Below are 16,453 nucleotides of genomic sequence, written 5' to 3' on the forward strand. Positions count from 1 at the left end.
ATATATATATATATATATATATATATATATATATATACCTCATCAATAAAGCACGAATGTTTCTGTGTAGCTTACTTGCCATAAATATATTTTCATGTTATATCTACTAAGGAAAGTTATAAGAAGTGGCTGAAAAATTGTTTTTTTAAAAAGACAATTTGCATTCCTATACGTCTTCAAATTAGAAGTAAAAATATGTAAACATTTATGCAGTTTTTACATCCATTTTTTTTATACTTATATGTCTATCTATCTATAAAAGTGACCTTGTCTTTCTGTCTGAGGAACGGTCTCTATTAAACTCTTCTGTCAATTTTTGGTCTACAGACTTGAAACTTGATATATAAAGGATTTGGGCAACTAAAACAAATTTTATTTGGTCTCTAGCCAGTAACAATATCTGCTAGAAGGTCAAAATTGAAAAAAAATTGGAACTTAACAAGCATAAATTGACTTAAAGGGCTCTTCTATGCACGTGCAAATATACATTTATACATTAAAGACGGTTAAATTTTAACGATTTCTTATCCATCTGACGATAGCTCACACAGTAACTACTAAGGATGGAGTACTGTGTTTTAGTTTCGATCCTAGCTGACGGCACCGAAGTAATTTTTTTTAAAGTTTGGAAATCAGTACTATATATAGATAGCATTTCTTGCAAGGCATGGAAATGGTTAAGCAAAATGTTCTTTTTTTATAAACTTTAAAAATTAAGGTACAATATTTAATTTGTCTGAAATTTATAAATTTTCACTGTGCAGTTTTATAAACTTTACAAAGCAAGGTATAAAAATTTAATTTAAATTGAATCTAAGATTACCTTTGATTTATTTTATGTTGTGTATATTTTATTGCACTTAAAAAATTAAATTTATCTATTATTTAACAATTAATGATAGCGGTATATAATTTTAAACTAATTAAAACAAAATGCACTATAATATACATAGCATAAAATAAATCCCAGGTAATTTTTAGATTCAATTTAAATTAAATTTTTATACTTTGTAAATTTTATAAAAGTGCATTTTGAAAATTGATAAATTTCAAATTAACTCTTGTACTTTTATTTTTAAAGTTGATAAAAAACATTTTTTTTTCAGCCAATTTCATGCTTTACAAGAAATGCTTTTCTAACTTGTATCTCAGTTTTAAAGATTATATTTTACTTAATTTTTTAAATTTAAATTAAACAAAAATAAATATGCTTTTTACATGCCTGTAAGAAGTTGAAATTATTTTTGTTTCAACATTCTATTTGAGTGAAAAATTAAAGTTATTATCAATATAAATAAAACAGGAGATGTATGTGTGTGTTTTAGTCTATCTGTGTGTAAGTATTTAACTGATAAACTTTTAAACTACTGGTTACATAACACTGAAATTAACAGGAAATACTAATCATACACCAAGAATAGTTTATAATGAGTAAAATCTTTATTTGGATGGATGAATAACGTGTAGAGACATATATTAGCAAGTTGAAATGCAAAATGTTCATTTCTTGATGACTTATTTTTACTTCTGCGCATGCCCAAATTTAATTCATTTCTTCAAGTCATTTAATATTAATCTTTCTTACCTATCTCAACAGCTACATTAGTAGGAGACGGGGTTGGAGCACTAAATATTTTGGTTTTGATTCTAGCTGGGCACCCAAGTCGTTTATTTAAACTTCTGAAATCACTACTTTATATTAGGTACAATATAATATTCAATAAAGAATTGGCTCTGTAATATTAAATACAAAATCTGCATAAAGTAAAATATATTTAAGCATATTTTATGACTGGGCAAAGCCGCCCCCCCCCCACTACTTTGTAATAAAACATGATCAAGATCTGATTTAAAACATAAAAAACGTAAAACAGAAAAGCATATACAATTAAATCTACTCTTCTGCCTTTCCTTTTCTGCCTTTTTTTCTTCTTTCTCCTTTGTATCTCTGTTTTCTTACTTTCTCTCTTTCTCCCTCTCTCTCTCTCTCTCTCTCTCTCTCTTTCTTCGCTTTCTTTTCCACCTTTATGTCAAGGGTCCGGGTTCGAGCCTACCTCGCTACCAAAACTATTTTTTTTCTTTTACACTGACAAACACCCAGGTAAAGCCAGGCACCCACACTAGTCTATAATATAAAAGCGAAAATGTGTTTGTGTGTGTGCATTTTTTTTGTATGTCCACCAAAGGTTTTTTTGGGGGGGACACTCGAGTGGGTCATTCTTTCTTAGAACTTTTTATATACTCTCTAGATTATAATATGTCCGATTGACGAAAGGAGGTTGTAAATATCTTTTATTTCAGTGACTTTTATGTTACAAAATTTGCTGTGATTTCATTTTCTCTACTATTATGGTGTGATGTTTGACCTAGAAAACCACACGTTCACATTCGTTTAACCACCTGCTTTTTTAAACGTTAAATTTCACCCTTCCTCACTTCTCTGCCTGCATAGCATTGTGGTAAGTTGTCAGGCTATTTACCTCAAGGCTTCGGGTTCAAGCCTACCTCCCTACCAAATTTTTTTTTTTCTTTTACATTTCTTTTACAATTTTAAAATTGGCTAAAAACATTAATTCCTTCACCTTCAACAAAGCACTTTTCTGCAGGGAGGGGTAGCAAAAAATCGTTAGCCAAATATGCATGCGCAAAAAACGGTCTTTCTTGAATTAGTTTAAATATTAAAAAAACTGATCCAATTTTGCTGATGCGCTCGTAGCTCAGTTGATTAAGGAGCAGCATCATTATCTTAAGATTGCACTGAGATGAAAGATTTTTTTTTTCGATTTTGAAAGTTTTAATATTGAAGTAGGGTTATTCATTCCATTTTCCACGTTCGCTGTTTTTTGTTTTAGTTTTTCCGCTTTTTAAAAAAGTTTTAACATCGTTCGTTTTGCATCACATTCATTTTTTTTTTCATCACGTCCATTGTTTTTTTTCCCGATTTTTTAAGAAGTTTTAACAACATTTTCTTTTTTTAATAATATTTAAACAGGGTTATTGCTTCGCTTAATCTTTATTTTTCATTTTGTTTTGATTTACCCCCCCACTCACACACACCTCCAAAAACCTGGGCAACGTACCCCTGCTAGTCTATAATATAAATCTCACCTGTCTGTTTAAATGTATGTATATATGTTTGCATGTCTGCCTAAAACTTTCAACAGACGTGACGGATTTTCACGGGATCAGTATCGTTTTCAAGCTCGGCCCTTTGGACGACAAATATTGTAAAATTGGCTAAAAGCATTCATTCCTTCACCCTCAACTGGGCACTTTTCTACAGGAAGGGGTCGCTTTTTTGCTAATATTTTCGAAAGTCATCCCTTCTTTTCGATTGACTAGCCTTAATTTAAACATTCGTCAATTCCAGTTTGGCGATGGGCACAACAGCAAAGACGTCACATTTTTTTTTCCATGATTTTTTCCTCCTTCGCGGTATGGGTTCAAGCCTGCCTGCCTACTACCACTTTTTTTTGTTGCCATACACACACCTCCAAACACTTGGGCAATGCTGGGCACCCAGGCTAGTATTTATATATGTCTAGGGTATTGAGACTTAATAAGAGTAAAATTATATCATAACACATAACGCATAACTATTTAGAGTATTGAGTACATTTGGATTCAACATCTACCACATTCCAAGTGGCCTACTGCATTATTGTATGCACTTGTTATATCTAGAGAATTGAGCACTATTTTATGTAGCATATACTATTTACTGTGTGACCTACTATATCAACAATTTATTGCTCCAGAGTTTGTGTCAGATTATTGCCTGAGACCATAAATAACAAAGCAGTATTAAAAAATGTGCTTAACATATTTTGTTAAAAACTTATTTATCTCGCATTATCCTGAAAGTCATTTGTTTAAAAACCATATTTATTTACCACTTTCTAGCAACATATAATGAATGAAATAAAAATTTTATAAATGAGCTGTGAAAAAAAAAAAAAAATCATGAGGCCTTCATGGCGCTACTGAAAGCACTAAATAAAAGCAAGGAAGCTTCCAGAGCATGACTAAAACCAATTTTTTACGTCCTTAAAGAGAAATTACTTTTTTAGTGATCAGTGAAAAAATAAAACATAAAAAGTCTCCACAGTGTTACTAAAAGCACTAATTAAAATTAAGGAGGCCTCCAGAGCACTACTACTAGCAAGTTACTAAGCACCATTGTTATAGTTTTAAATTACCCTTGTCGCCCTGCTCCTTTGGCTTTATCCCATTATGACATAGGTTATCCCCCTTAGCCAGAAGAAGCCCTTTCACTATTACAACACAGTACAAGAATCACAGCATATGTTTTGCTTGTTCATTAATAAAACGTATATCAACGGTTTACCAGTCTTTTCTTCCTTGTCAGATATTCTTTTCAGTTCATCACAATTTTATTAACTAATAAAACAAAACAAAACAAAAAATGGGCAGACTACTGTGCCCTGAAAGATTTGACATCGAACCTACAGCTTCAAACTCAGAAAAATTATAAAAGCACTGGAAACTGACTTTCGAAAACTATTTAATGACTATCAACAATGGCGAAATTGAAAACAACTGCCAGAACTCCTTTGCCTTGATTAACAACATTTCAGCCGCTGTCTACGAGATAATGAGCGATGCCATGGACTACAATAGCGCAATAGAGGCCCTCAGTGCTGCTTATATTAAACCGGCAAGCATTGTGTACAAAAGACACCAACTACTGACAAACAAACAGCAACCGACTCAAACTATTGACGTGTTCATACAACAGTTGGAAGTACTCGCAAAGTCCTGCACTTTTCAAGCTGTAACCGCTGAAGAAAACAAAAAACAGTACATTCGAGATGCCTTTGTCAGTGGTATGTCTTCCTCCTCAATTTGACAACACTTGTTTGAGGAACTCTTCCTCACACTACAAGAAACCTACACAATAGCCAGATCACTGAAATAAGCAGGAAAACATTCGGAGAGCTACGAAAACAACCACAACATAGCCGCTGCCGTAATTCCTTTGGAAGACGCCCACTTAGCCTCTATAAAGGAGAATGCCCAACCTAAAAGAGTCTGCTTCTTCTGTGGGAACTTGTGGTATCCGCGATTGCGATGTCCAACATGTAACACTGAGAACATTTATCAGCAAAAATACTACTAAAAAACTGAAACTCTTCATGATTCCTAAAAAAAAAAACTATAGCTCTGGCAGAGCCTAACCAACATGCCAAAATTATTGGCAAACCGTTGTAGACATTGTGTTAAAAAATAAGACCCATCCCAGCATAACAATGGAAGTGATTAAGGATCTCTTTATCAACATAATTATCAGGAAAGACATCCTAAAAAAATGCAAAATGAGGATGAACTCATTATTGGAGCTATTAACAAGAATAACTCTTTTCCATCTATAAACATCCCTCCACCTTTCTTTTCTCAGATTTCTCTAGGTACAACTCCTATTGCCACTAAATCACATCGTCACTCGATTGTTGAGAACAAATTAATGATGGAGGAAACTGCTGGGATGTTGAGAGAAGGCATAATAAAGCCCTCATTGTCTCCTTGGCAAGCTCAGGTTCTGGTGACCTCCAACGAAAATCACACAAAAAAATGGTCATTGACTACAGTGATACCATAAATAGATTTACGGAACTGGATGCTTATCTTATGCCTAACATCAATAAAATGATTGACAACATAATGCTGTATAGTATCTTTACTACACTCGATCTGAAGTCTGCCTATCACCAAATACCGATAAGTCACATTGATTGGAAATACACAGTTTTCAAAGTAAGTGATAAACTTTACCAATTCACTTGTCTCCATTTTGGTGTTTCTAATGGAGTGAGTGTGTTCCAAAGATGTATTGACTACATTATAGATAAGGAAAACCTAACAGATACGTTTGTGTACATAGACGTCATAATATGTGGAAGAAATCAAAAAGAGCTTGACCACAATCTTTAACGATTCTATGATGTAATGAAAAGATATAACATCACACTGAATGAAAACAAGAGCATTATTTCGGATACTACAATCACTCTACTTGGATGCACTATACAAAACAACCAAATTGCTCCTGACTACCAAAGACTGAAACCACTTCTCAAAATGCCAATCCCTCTAAATCTCGCATCTCAAAAACGAGCAGTTGGAATGTTTTTGTATTATAGAAAGTTTATTCAAAACTTCTCCAACAAAATACTATTGCTCAATCATAACAAGGAATTTCCACTGCCTCCAAAACTCTTTTCAGACTTTGAAAAATGACTTAAAAAATGCTACTCTAATAACAGTTGATCCAGATAAAGAATTTGAAGTAGAGATGGATGCAAGTAATTGCTGCATAGCTGTTACATTAAATCAACAAGGTCAGCCTGTTGCATTATTTTCACAGACACTGAATCTGAATGAAATGCTGTCAAAAAGGAAGTTGCTGTGATCGTTGAAGCTCTTCAAAAGTGGTGCCACTTCTTACTTGGCAGACACTTCAAATCATCACGGATCAAAAGAGCATTAGTTTTATGTTCAATAATACTAGAAAATCGAAAATTAATAATGACAAAATATGTCGATGGCGCGTTGAATTGTCACAGTTCAAATTCAGTATTGTCTACCGTCCGGGAATGTAAAATGCAGCTGCTGACACATTCTCTCACATCTCAGCTCTCACTCTTTGCAAGACGTGCATGATTTGCATATTCAATTATGCCATCCTGGTGTTACATGGCTCTGCCACTTTATTAGAAATTTTCCGTTCTCTTTAGACCAGATAAAAAGCAAAACCCACTTTTGCTCCTCCTGCCAGGATCTGAAGCCCAAATTTGAATGTTTTGCTGGGTTGAGTGGGGGGGGGGGGAGGTCGAAGTCATAGATTGAAGCTTAGTTATGCACTTGCAATTAAAATAATGATAGAGCAGAGATAAACTTGCAATGTCTCTTCCATGGAAAAGAGATTGAAAGGAGGAGAAAACAACATCACCTACTAGGTCTCAAAGCTGGTTTTGAACCCTGTCAAGGTAGGAAATGGATGCTCTGAGCAGTTCCTCTCAAGATGTAGCAACAGTACTCCATTTTAGAATGTATTTGGCTCTTAATACTGATAAAGGATTGCATCAGGAGTGAGATACTTTCTGGAGCAGTAGAATGATCCAACCAGGTTTTCCAGGAACCTTGACAACATATTTGATGTAAGTCTTCAATTTCAAGTCAGGGGTGAAGGTCAGTTACAGAAGCTTGTTGAAGCAGATGCTTTATTGAGAGGAGAGCCATTCATTTCAATTGGAGCCCAGTGGGTATCAGAACATTGAAATAAAGAAAAACGCACATTTGTTTGCAACAAACAAATATAAATATCACCACGTTTACCCGAGTTGATGAACAAAAGGTATTGATTTTGTTGTAAGTAATAGGAGTCTCATAGTTGATTGATTAACTGAAACTAAAAATACTTAACAAACACAAATAGTTCACAAATACATAAATACACATTTATTATCAACTGACAAACGTAAAGAATAACGTAACATCACAATATAGAACAGCAATAATTTGGTACTCACTTTAGAAGTGGTTAGAGTTCTACTCAGTCTCTCAAGTGGACATACTTCCCACGAGGGCTAAAAACGTACCTTCCCTTATCAAGGCCAGGACTCGTTGTGTGTGTGCCTTTGTATCCGAAAGGAAGTAACTCTCCGGATTTCAGCTGTAAATGTGTCTGAAATATCATTACATGATATTTAACATAGATCAAGAATGTTAACCAGGCATATTTTTTAAGGAAGTGTATAACGGCTGTATTCAAGATTTTGGAATCATTTGTCAAATTATTCTCTCAATCTGTTACTCATGGGGATTTAGTATCTATCTGTCTGAAGCCGAAACTACTCTATTACTTTTATTAAATGTACTATTGAACTGTGTTTTAATGCTCAATTCAGTTTACTATGCTATTTCAGATTAATGTAATGTTCAATTCAGAGAGAGTAGTGTAGTACCTGTTTTGTTGTCATGACACTATCATTCCAGGAATTACGTCCACTTTTTTATCTTTGAGGACAGGATAGTATAGCATCTATTCTGTTGTCATAATACCATCCTCCCAGATATGATCTCCTCCTTTTTTTGAGGAAGGTAGTGTTGTATCTGTTCGGCTGTTTAAAAAATTGATTTCCAAACTAACATGACTAGCTCTTTATTTATTCCTCTTTCCCTCAAGCTCAGAGATTTTTATCCTCGGACCCCAAAATCAACATGATTGTGCGGTGGGATATTAGTTCTGTAAAGTTCTAGGAGGTCCACCTTCCCAGGTTTTACCATATCTCTTTCAGGAGGGGTTAGTTTATTGTTAATCGTCTGAGGTGCCCTTACCGGGGAATGCTGACAGGATCTGCTCAAGCACTTTTTGCAGATGAGAGTGCCCTTTCTTGGGGGTGCTGATTCTCAATCTCACTTTCTGACTTTGGTGACACAGTTCTTGCAGTGGGAGAGAACTAAATACCCCGTCTCAGTCTCAGTCTATCACTTTCTCTCATGTTTTCCATGACCTTCCCTTGTGAACTGACCCTGCTACCTCAACTGCTCTACATCTACTAATCCAAGAACTCTCACTCATTCTTTCAGTGTGGTTATTTTTTTAATATTCACTTTAATCAAATTGTTAGCTACTTTTTTTTTTTTTTCCAATTTGGTATTTTGATAATTGAAAAGTAAAGTTTCTTTGTATTATGTTTTAATATGTTTGTCTTTGTTCAGAGGTTCATTAGCAGATGCGAATCTTCGATTGGATAATTTATCTAAGATTGCTATGGATACAAGAACCCGGTGGGAAGAATCCATTGGTAAGTCTATTCCTGATTCACTGTATGTAATACATTTGATACCGCTTCTGTTTATTGAATAGAATCTTCACTTGATCATGTAAATAATTTTCTGACTTGTTTTGATCAAATAAGAAAAATCAAACACAAAATTTGAACATACATAAACCTGCACACATGATTCATAAACATTTAGATTTATTGTATTTTTGTCTATTTGTTTTTTTTTTTTTCTCTAAGTCTTTTAAGTAAGAAAAAAGACAAGGTCACTTCACAAAGCTTATATGACAAGCCTTTTTTTTTCTTTCATTTTGTGAATTTCTAGTGAGTCTATTTTTAGCAATCAGCCCTTGCATAATGCAGCAGGTATTTCACACCTAGCTGCTTTGGTTAACATATGCGTGACTCGTGCTTCTATGAATAATTAGAAGAGAGTTTATTACGCATAGAAAATTTATTACTAAATGGAATTCATAAAAATAAAATTTGTAACAGTTCTTTTTTTTTTTTTAACTTTTTGCAGCACGATTAAATGAAGAGAAGACGGATCACAAGGATTTACTGCGTTGTCGAAAAGAAACCCTTGTAGATATTTCGGTGGGTTTGATAAAAAAAAAAATATTTATGCGGCAAACTCCTGAGAATGTTTTATGAGTTTAACATACCAGCTTTTGTTGTTGACTTATTCTAAAAATAATTGCAAATCTATATTTTTTTATAATTATTTTTTGTTCAGATCTGCTGATACACTTTTAAATTGCTTTAGTATCACTACTACTACTACTACTACTACTACTACTACTACTTTTTTTTGTACTTTTGTTAGAATTACTGTCAGAGAAGAAATAAAGTTGAGTCTTTCTTTAGAATGCCTGTTATTCTAATCTGATCTTTATTATGAAAAGAATTTAAAACTAGAAAAATGTTTGTAAGTCATAAAGATAGGCATGTCCTCAGAGGAAGATTAAACCTTGACCGTATATGGAGATATATGCAGAACAGGAGACTTTGTTGATATGGTCATGTTAAAAGAATTCATAAGATTTCTTTGGTTTGTAGATGTATAATAGTTTAGGTAGTAGGGTCGGTTGACAGAAGAAGGTCCGGATGAAAAATGGAAGGAAGTGATAAGGATTGACTTCAGAAAAGAAAAAAAAAATAAAGACCTGGTCAGAGATAGATTAGATTGGAAGTGGAATTTTAAAGCAATCCAATACATGCCAGCAATGTAAAATGGATGTTAAGCCGATAACGATGATGACAAGGATGATGATGATGATGATGATGATGATAATAATAATAATAATAATAATAATAATATTATTATTATTATTATTATTATTATTATTATTATTATTTATTTATTTATTTATTTATTTTTTTTTCTTATAAGTAATAATATAAGTAGTAATATTTTTTCTTATAAGTAATAACTCAGGGTTATTGTTTTGTTTTAAATACTTACAACTACAATAAATCTTCATACAGAGACTCTGGTATTGCTATCAAAATTAAAAAAAAAAACCTGTTCTAGGAGCCCAGCTCCTCTCAAGCAGCACAACTCCTCTCTAAGAGGAGAGTCAACTGATTCATGTGAACCCTCATAAAATATATGGGACTACCAAGTAGCTGTAGTTTTATGCATGCAAGCATGTTTAAGAACCAGAATTCCTCTATAACATAGCGCGGACGGCTATATACAAATGCATGCAAAATGGTGTCACCGGTAAAGAAAAAAAAATAATAAAGAGAAAGAGGATGATCATGAAAATTGTACTGTTTCAGTAGATGGAAGGACAGTTTGATTTTGGAACAATTCATTTTAAAATAGGTAGAGTCAGAATTGTAAACCTTAGTGATGTCAGAATCATCATCTTCACTGATTGAACAATCTTTTTTTTTCTTAATGCATGTAAAAAGTGATAATGTACATATGAACATGAAATGCCTTAGCATATTAGAATTAAAGGAGAGTAGAAAGTGGATCTTAGGTTTACTTTTGGAAGCTGCATAACTCTCGTTTCCCTTATTTTGTCCTTTAGTCCTCACATTTCATGAGCCATGTTTCTGACAAAGAGGGAAGAATTGTTGTTTTCTGTGTCAGAATCTATTCCATCTAACACTTATCATTGGCATGTCTTTGACTTTGAAGTAGCATTATTTTTTTCTAATTAGCTCCTTATATCAAGTGGCTTCATGCCTTGTCTGGAGCGATTTCCATAAAAAAAAACAATAATTTCTTAACTGCAGTTCGATTGAAGCTAATTTATTATTTTAAAAATATTTTTCTTCTTTAGCAAAAGAAAAAAGAAAATCTTGAAGAAAATTCAAAATTAGCATTGGAATTCCGAACAAAGCAGAATGACTTGCGGGATAAGAAAAAAGAATATATCCGCTTGTCCGAGGAGACATTATTACTGAAGCAAGCGCTAAAAGATTTAAAACAGGTGAGGTGGAGATTTATTTATTATTTTAAAAAGAATTTTCAAAATATTTTGGTAAATGATGATTTTGATGGTGTAAACAGTTTTTTCAAAAATCCATATAAAATAAGCGTGTAGGCGATAAACAAACTGCCACTAGCGTATTAAGCGATGCTCTTTGTGTGAACAAATGGAGCTTAGACGTTTAGACAATGTTTGAACATTGTTAAATCACATACCCATTTTAGCAGCAGCTGAATAATGTAACAGTTAGGAACGTCGACTGTTGCCTAGGCAGTCGAGTTTCACACCTAGCTTGAGGTAGTTGGTAGTCTAGCCACACTGACGAGCTGTAATACAGCAAAACAATACTGTATGTGGATGACATATATATATATATATATATATATATATATATATATATATATATATATATTAATATGATAGAGTGTGTTATTTATTTATTTTCTGTGTTATGCTTACATCCGAGTTGTTCAATTATTATAGACTTCCATTTCTTATAATAAATAATTTTACCAAGAATTCTTCATAAGTTTTGGTTTTGGTTTCGATTATAGCTGATGGCACTCCAGTAATCTATTTTTTTTATAAATAATTTTATCGAGAATTCTTCATAAGTTTTGGTTTCAGTTTCTATTATAGCTAAAGAAACTCAAGTTATATATATCATATATACACACATATATTTTTTATAAGTGTTGGCTTCGGTTTCCATTCAAGTTGATGCATTCAGGTCCTATGGATATATTTTTTTTATTTTTGAAATTGCAACTTCATAATATATAAAAATCGATAGAACACTAACTGTATAATAATATATACAAAATCTGCAAAAATTAAAATGTCATACTTTACGACCAGGCTATGCCGGGCGTCCCTGCTAGCTTAGATAAATACTTTTGCAGTTTTAACAAAAGAGCTAACATAATATGATTGCATCTCCATTTACACTGAACATCTACAGAATGTCAACATCAATATATTACATACGAATGAGTCTCCTATGGAATTTCCACAGGTCCCGTGAGTATGAAATTTTTATAAGATTAAGAATGTTTTGGAGTTCAAGCAATTTAGTATTACACAGGAATAAAGATGTTTTAATACTTTTTTCATCTTGAGTAATACAAAAAAGCATAGTGCATAAGCTACTTCCGGTTCGTTTTTGCTAAACTCTTGATTATTTTAGCATATATACACATTCCAAACATCCTTCTTTTCTTCAGATTACACGCGTAATACTAACTAGATTTTAATTTGAAATAATTCTATATTTAATAATATTAAAAAACAACATTAAACCAATACACAATTTTTATTGCATTCTGTTTACACCATTGAACTCATCATTTGCCAAAATTTCTACAACGAACAACCTTTTAAACATAAAACCCCAAATGATGATCTTGACGTGTTGGCATAGAAATAAATTCTTACAATTTTATAGGATTCTAATTATTGTTTTTGATTCTTGATCATTAGATTTTTGTTTTTACCCTTTTTTTTAATCCTAAACAAGGCATACTGCCATTTGAAACATAAGGGGCTTCTATTTGGGATCATGTCTAACAGGGTACTGTGGGGAGTTGAGCAGTGAGATGTCTGTTCACATTACATTTATACTTCAGCAGGTTAGTAAAGTCATGGAAGCATGAAATAGGAAGGGAATTCCAAAGTCTAACAGTCTGAGGGAAGAAACTATTAGAATAGAAGGCTTTTCCACATCTAGGGACCTCAACAGTGAAGGAGTGGGATTTGCTTGTTAGATAAGTTGGGCATGTACGTCAAGGGGGTACAAGTGCTATGAGTTCATCTTCAAACTGCTATACTCCCTGTTTTCTGCTTCCATTACTATACTAGTTTGCTGAATTATAAATGTAATGTGAACAGATGGGCTCACTCTACCATGCTAGAAAATTACTCACACAAGAGAGTATCCTTGCAATATTTTTGGGCTGGTACATCTGCTACTAGTCTCTCACTCCTGGACAGAGTTCAAAAGAGAGTCGCCAACCGGAACTGTCATCTTAGCTTCAACCTCTGTCCCATCGACGAAATGTTGCATCCCTCTGCCTGTTTTATGAGTACTTTAATGGTGGATGCTCCGACGAACTACAAGCCCTTGTATTGCCTCAATGTAAATACCCCAACAAACCCGACAAGCAGCAAAGTCACAGTAGAGATCACTTGCTTCTCCAATTGTACTGACGTGCAGAAGTTCAAGTGTAATGTGAACAGATATCTTGCTGCTCAACTCTCTATATAGTATCCCTGTAACTTATGTCCCTGATAGTAGCCCCCTACATCAAAGTGGCAATGTGCCTTGTTTGGGGTAAAAATGTAATAAAACAAATGAAGCATGCATGGTCCCCTGTGAGTGCAAAGTGAACGAGGGATAAAAAAATGATTAAATTCAACAGTTGCCCCCCTCCCCGCAGCCCCAAAAGTCTTCAGAGGATGTCAAATCCTGGTGAAAATGAACAAACAGTACAGTTTTAGGCCTTAACATATTTAAATTTGAGTTCTGCAACATACAAAAAAAGAAATGATTGTCCATCATTTACGCCCCCATTTAGCCACAAAAGTCCCCAACGCCTTAACATGTCAAGGCCTAAACAAGTATCAATTTTAGCCATTTTAACCCGAAAGGCACTCCTAGAGGGGGTCAACTGGAGTTTTCTCAGAAAATTCATTCTTTCATTTTTGTACTCATATCATGCTTAATGTTTGTGCAAAATTTCAAAAAAATTTCAAGGCATGGTTATTGAGAAAAGTGCGGACAGATGAATGAACGAACAGATGGACAAGGGTGAATTTACAGGTCCACCCTATTTTTATCAGGGCACCAAAAAATAAAAAAAGCAAATCTTAAGGCAAAAGCGCCAAAATATAATGAAGAAAGATTTTCTTTTCTTGAATGCAAAGTCCTTGAAAATGCTGTGGTAACTGCAACATCTACCACCATAGGGGAGAGAGGCCTCCTTAGTCCTGGACGACAACCTTCCTAGAGCTGGTGACTTGAAAAAACTATCCAGTTTGTAAATGTAAGTTGATTAGGGAATAGGTAGACTTTGTCTATTACCCAGCTTTCACACTTATTCTTTGTCTATTAGCCAGGCGCAGAGGTACAATCAGGGACATCCGGTGCTTGGCCTCATTTTCTTGACTCGAACAATGAACATCATTCTCCAGCCCTTTTTTCTCTCATTGCTTTTTCTTAAACTGAGCAACTTGGTGATGCTTGCTTGCCACTCTTTCCTATGTGATTAGTCTGCGTCACTCTTACTTAACAGATTGAGGGTACATGTTTAACTGTTTGTCTGGCTACTGTTTCCGACTGACAGTTCAAGAGTCCTAACTCTTTGGTAGCACTAAGCTGCTCTATTATCAATATAATATTGGGATGGATGTAGTGCATATGGAAAGGGAGCCAGCAGTTATCTCCAGTGAGTTTCCCCGAGGTCACAGCCATCTAGACAAGGTGTGTGTACATATTTGGCATCAAACTGACTCATTTTACCCAGCCCACTCTACTCTCAAACACATACAAATTGGCAGGAAAAGAAAAAGATTGTATTTTTGTTTATATGTATAACATCTAAGATCTATGTCATTAAACCTCTAACACTTTGGCCAATTTTCATTTCTTATTGTTGTGCTGTGTTATTTGCAATATAATAATGTACTTTCGTACAATTTATTAAAAAATTACTAAGTTTGGCCCAGATGCCTGCTACTATGAAACGTTGTTTAATAATCACCTTAAAATAAAAATCAGTAAGGTGATAATTCATTTTAAATTAAAGAATATAATAGGAGTTGTTTATTGTTAGTTTACAAATACGTAAACAAATAAAAATTAAAAACTAAAATAACTTCACTTCATCCCAGGCATCATCAAGTAAGTACAACTAATCAAAATATCTAGAAAAATGAGAATGTGTGCTTGTGTGAGGACACTTCCGAACCTATACATGCAATTAATTTTTGATCTACACACTTGAAATTTGGTATATAGTGTATTCAGAGATGTAGAAATCTTTTTTATCAGTTTTCATCCAAAAAAAAAAGGCTGCTAAGGAGTCAAAATTAAAAAATTAGTACTTGGAGGGTTATCGTATTTTTACCTGTTTGTCAACTGTTTCATGATTGCACATGTGCAAATCGTTCACATGATAGCTTTCTTATGTTAAGTATAAGTAGGTTTGAAAACAGGTTTTAAAGATTATATCAAGCTGGCCTAATGGTTATCGTACTTGACTCATTGTTTTTTAGGCTTTGCTTTCGATCTCAGCTTGAAGATTTTTTTTTACTTAAAAGAAGTAAACTGTTTAGAAAAACCATAATACTTTCATGCACATATATCAGTTTCTTTCTGTTTTTTTTTATTTTACTTCATTTTGTTTTTTTTAAAGAATTTAACGTTACATTTAATACCTAGCAGTGCCGAGTACATTTGCTAGTGTATTTATAAAGAGAAAGAATTTCAAAAAACAAAATTTTTCTGCTTTCTACTTATTACAGCTGCTGAAAATGCAAGTGAAGACGCAGTATAACCTTAAAAGTATGTACAATTACCGTGGTCTCTACCACAGCCAACAGTTGTCTTTCTTTGTGAATTCTTCTGTGGGAAGTCAAAATAAAATCAAACAGTTGAAGTGTGAAATGGACTCAAAAATGGAGAAAATGGTTAGCCACTTGGATGAAATATCATCCACTATTTACCGGAAGAAAGCAGACTTCTTACCTAAGATCAATGCCACCACTTCTTGACACCTGCAAACAAGTTTATGAAAAGAAATCAACAGACAATAACTGACTATTGAAAAGTTTATATTTACTATTATTTTAATCATTTTTTTCGATCAATGAATTTGAGGCATCTTGAAATGGGCAATGATGAAAAGGATGCGTTTTGCCACATTTTTTCACTTCCGGTTGAATTATGAACTTACAATTTGACACATTCGAAAAAGAGGGTTTATTTACGAATAATTTTACTAGTGATGGGACGATTCCAATATTTTTTCTGATTCTGATACAATTACTGATTCCATACTAAATTTCCGATTCCAATTCAATTACCGATTCCATTTCTTTATAATTCTCTAAATATTCAAGTATATGTTCATTTTTCCTGATTAGCATACACTGGTTTACTGATAGTTCAAAATAAATAGATATTTATCATTTTATTATTAC

The 16,453-nt window shown here is 33.5% G+C and overlaps 1 protein-coding gene across 1 annotated transcript in view; it reads left to right on the plus strand.

The window, feature by feature from the left end:
* Window positions 1-16,085, plus strand: part of LOC145255582 (uncharacterized) — a 120,435-nt gene extending 104,350 nt beyond the window's left edge. Inside the window, exons 17-20 of the mRNA XM_080114057.1 lie at window positions 8,743-8,828; window positions 9,331-9,404; window positions 11,105-11,254; window positions 15,776-16,085. Coding sequence (XP_079970183.1) covers window positions 8,743-8,828; window positions 9,331-9,404; window positions 11,105-11,254; window positions 15,776-16,024 — 559 coding nt within the window. The 3' untranslated portion in view covers window positions 16,025-16,085. The remainder of the gene's footprint in view (window positions 1-8,742; window positions 8,829-9,330; window positions 9,405-11,104; window positions 11,255-15,775) is intronic.
* The last annotated feature ends 368 nt before the right edge of the window (window positions 16,086-16,453 follow it).

Source organism: Euprymna scolopes, chromosome 3, assembly GCF_053919585.1.
Source record: "Euprymna scolopes isolate OS-2025 chromosome 3, ASM5391958v1, whole genome shotgun sequence".
In the NCBI taxonomy this organism is placed as follows: domain Eukaryota; kingdom Metazoa; phylum Mollusca; class Cephalopoda; order Sepiida; family Sepiolidae; genus Euprymna; species Euprymna scolopes.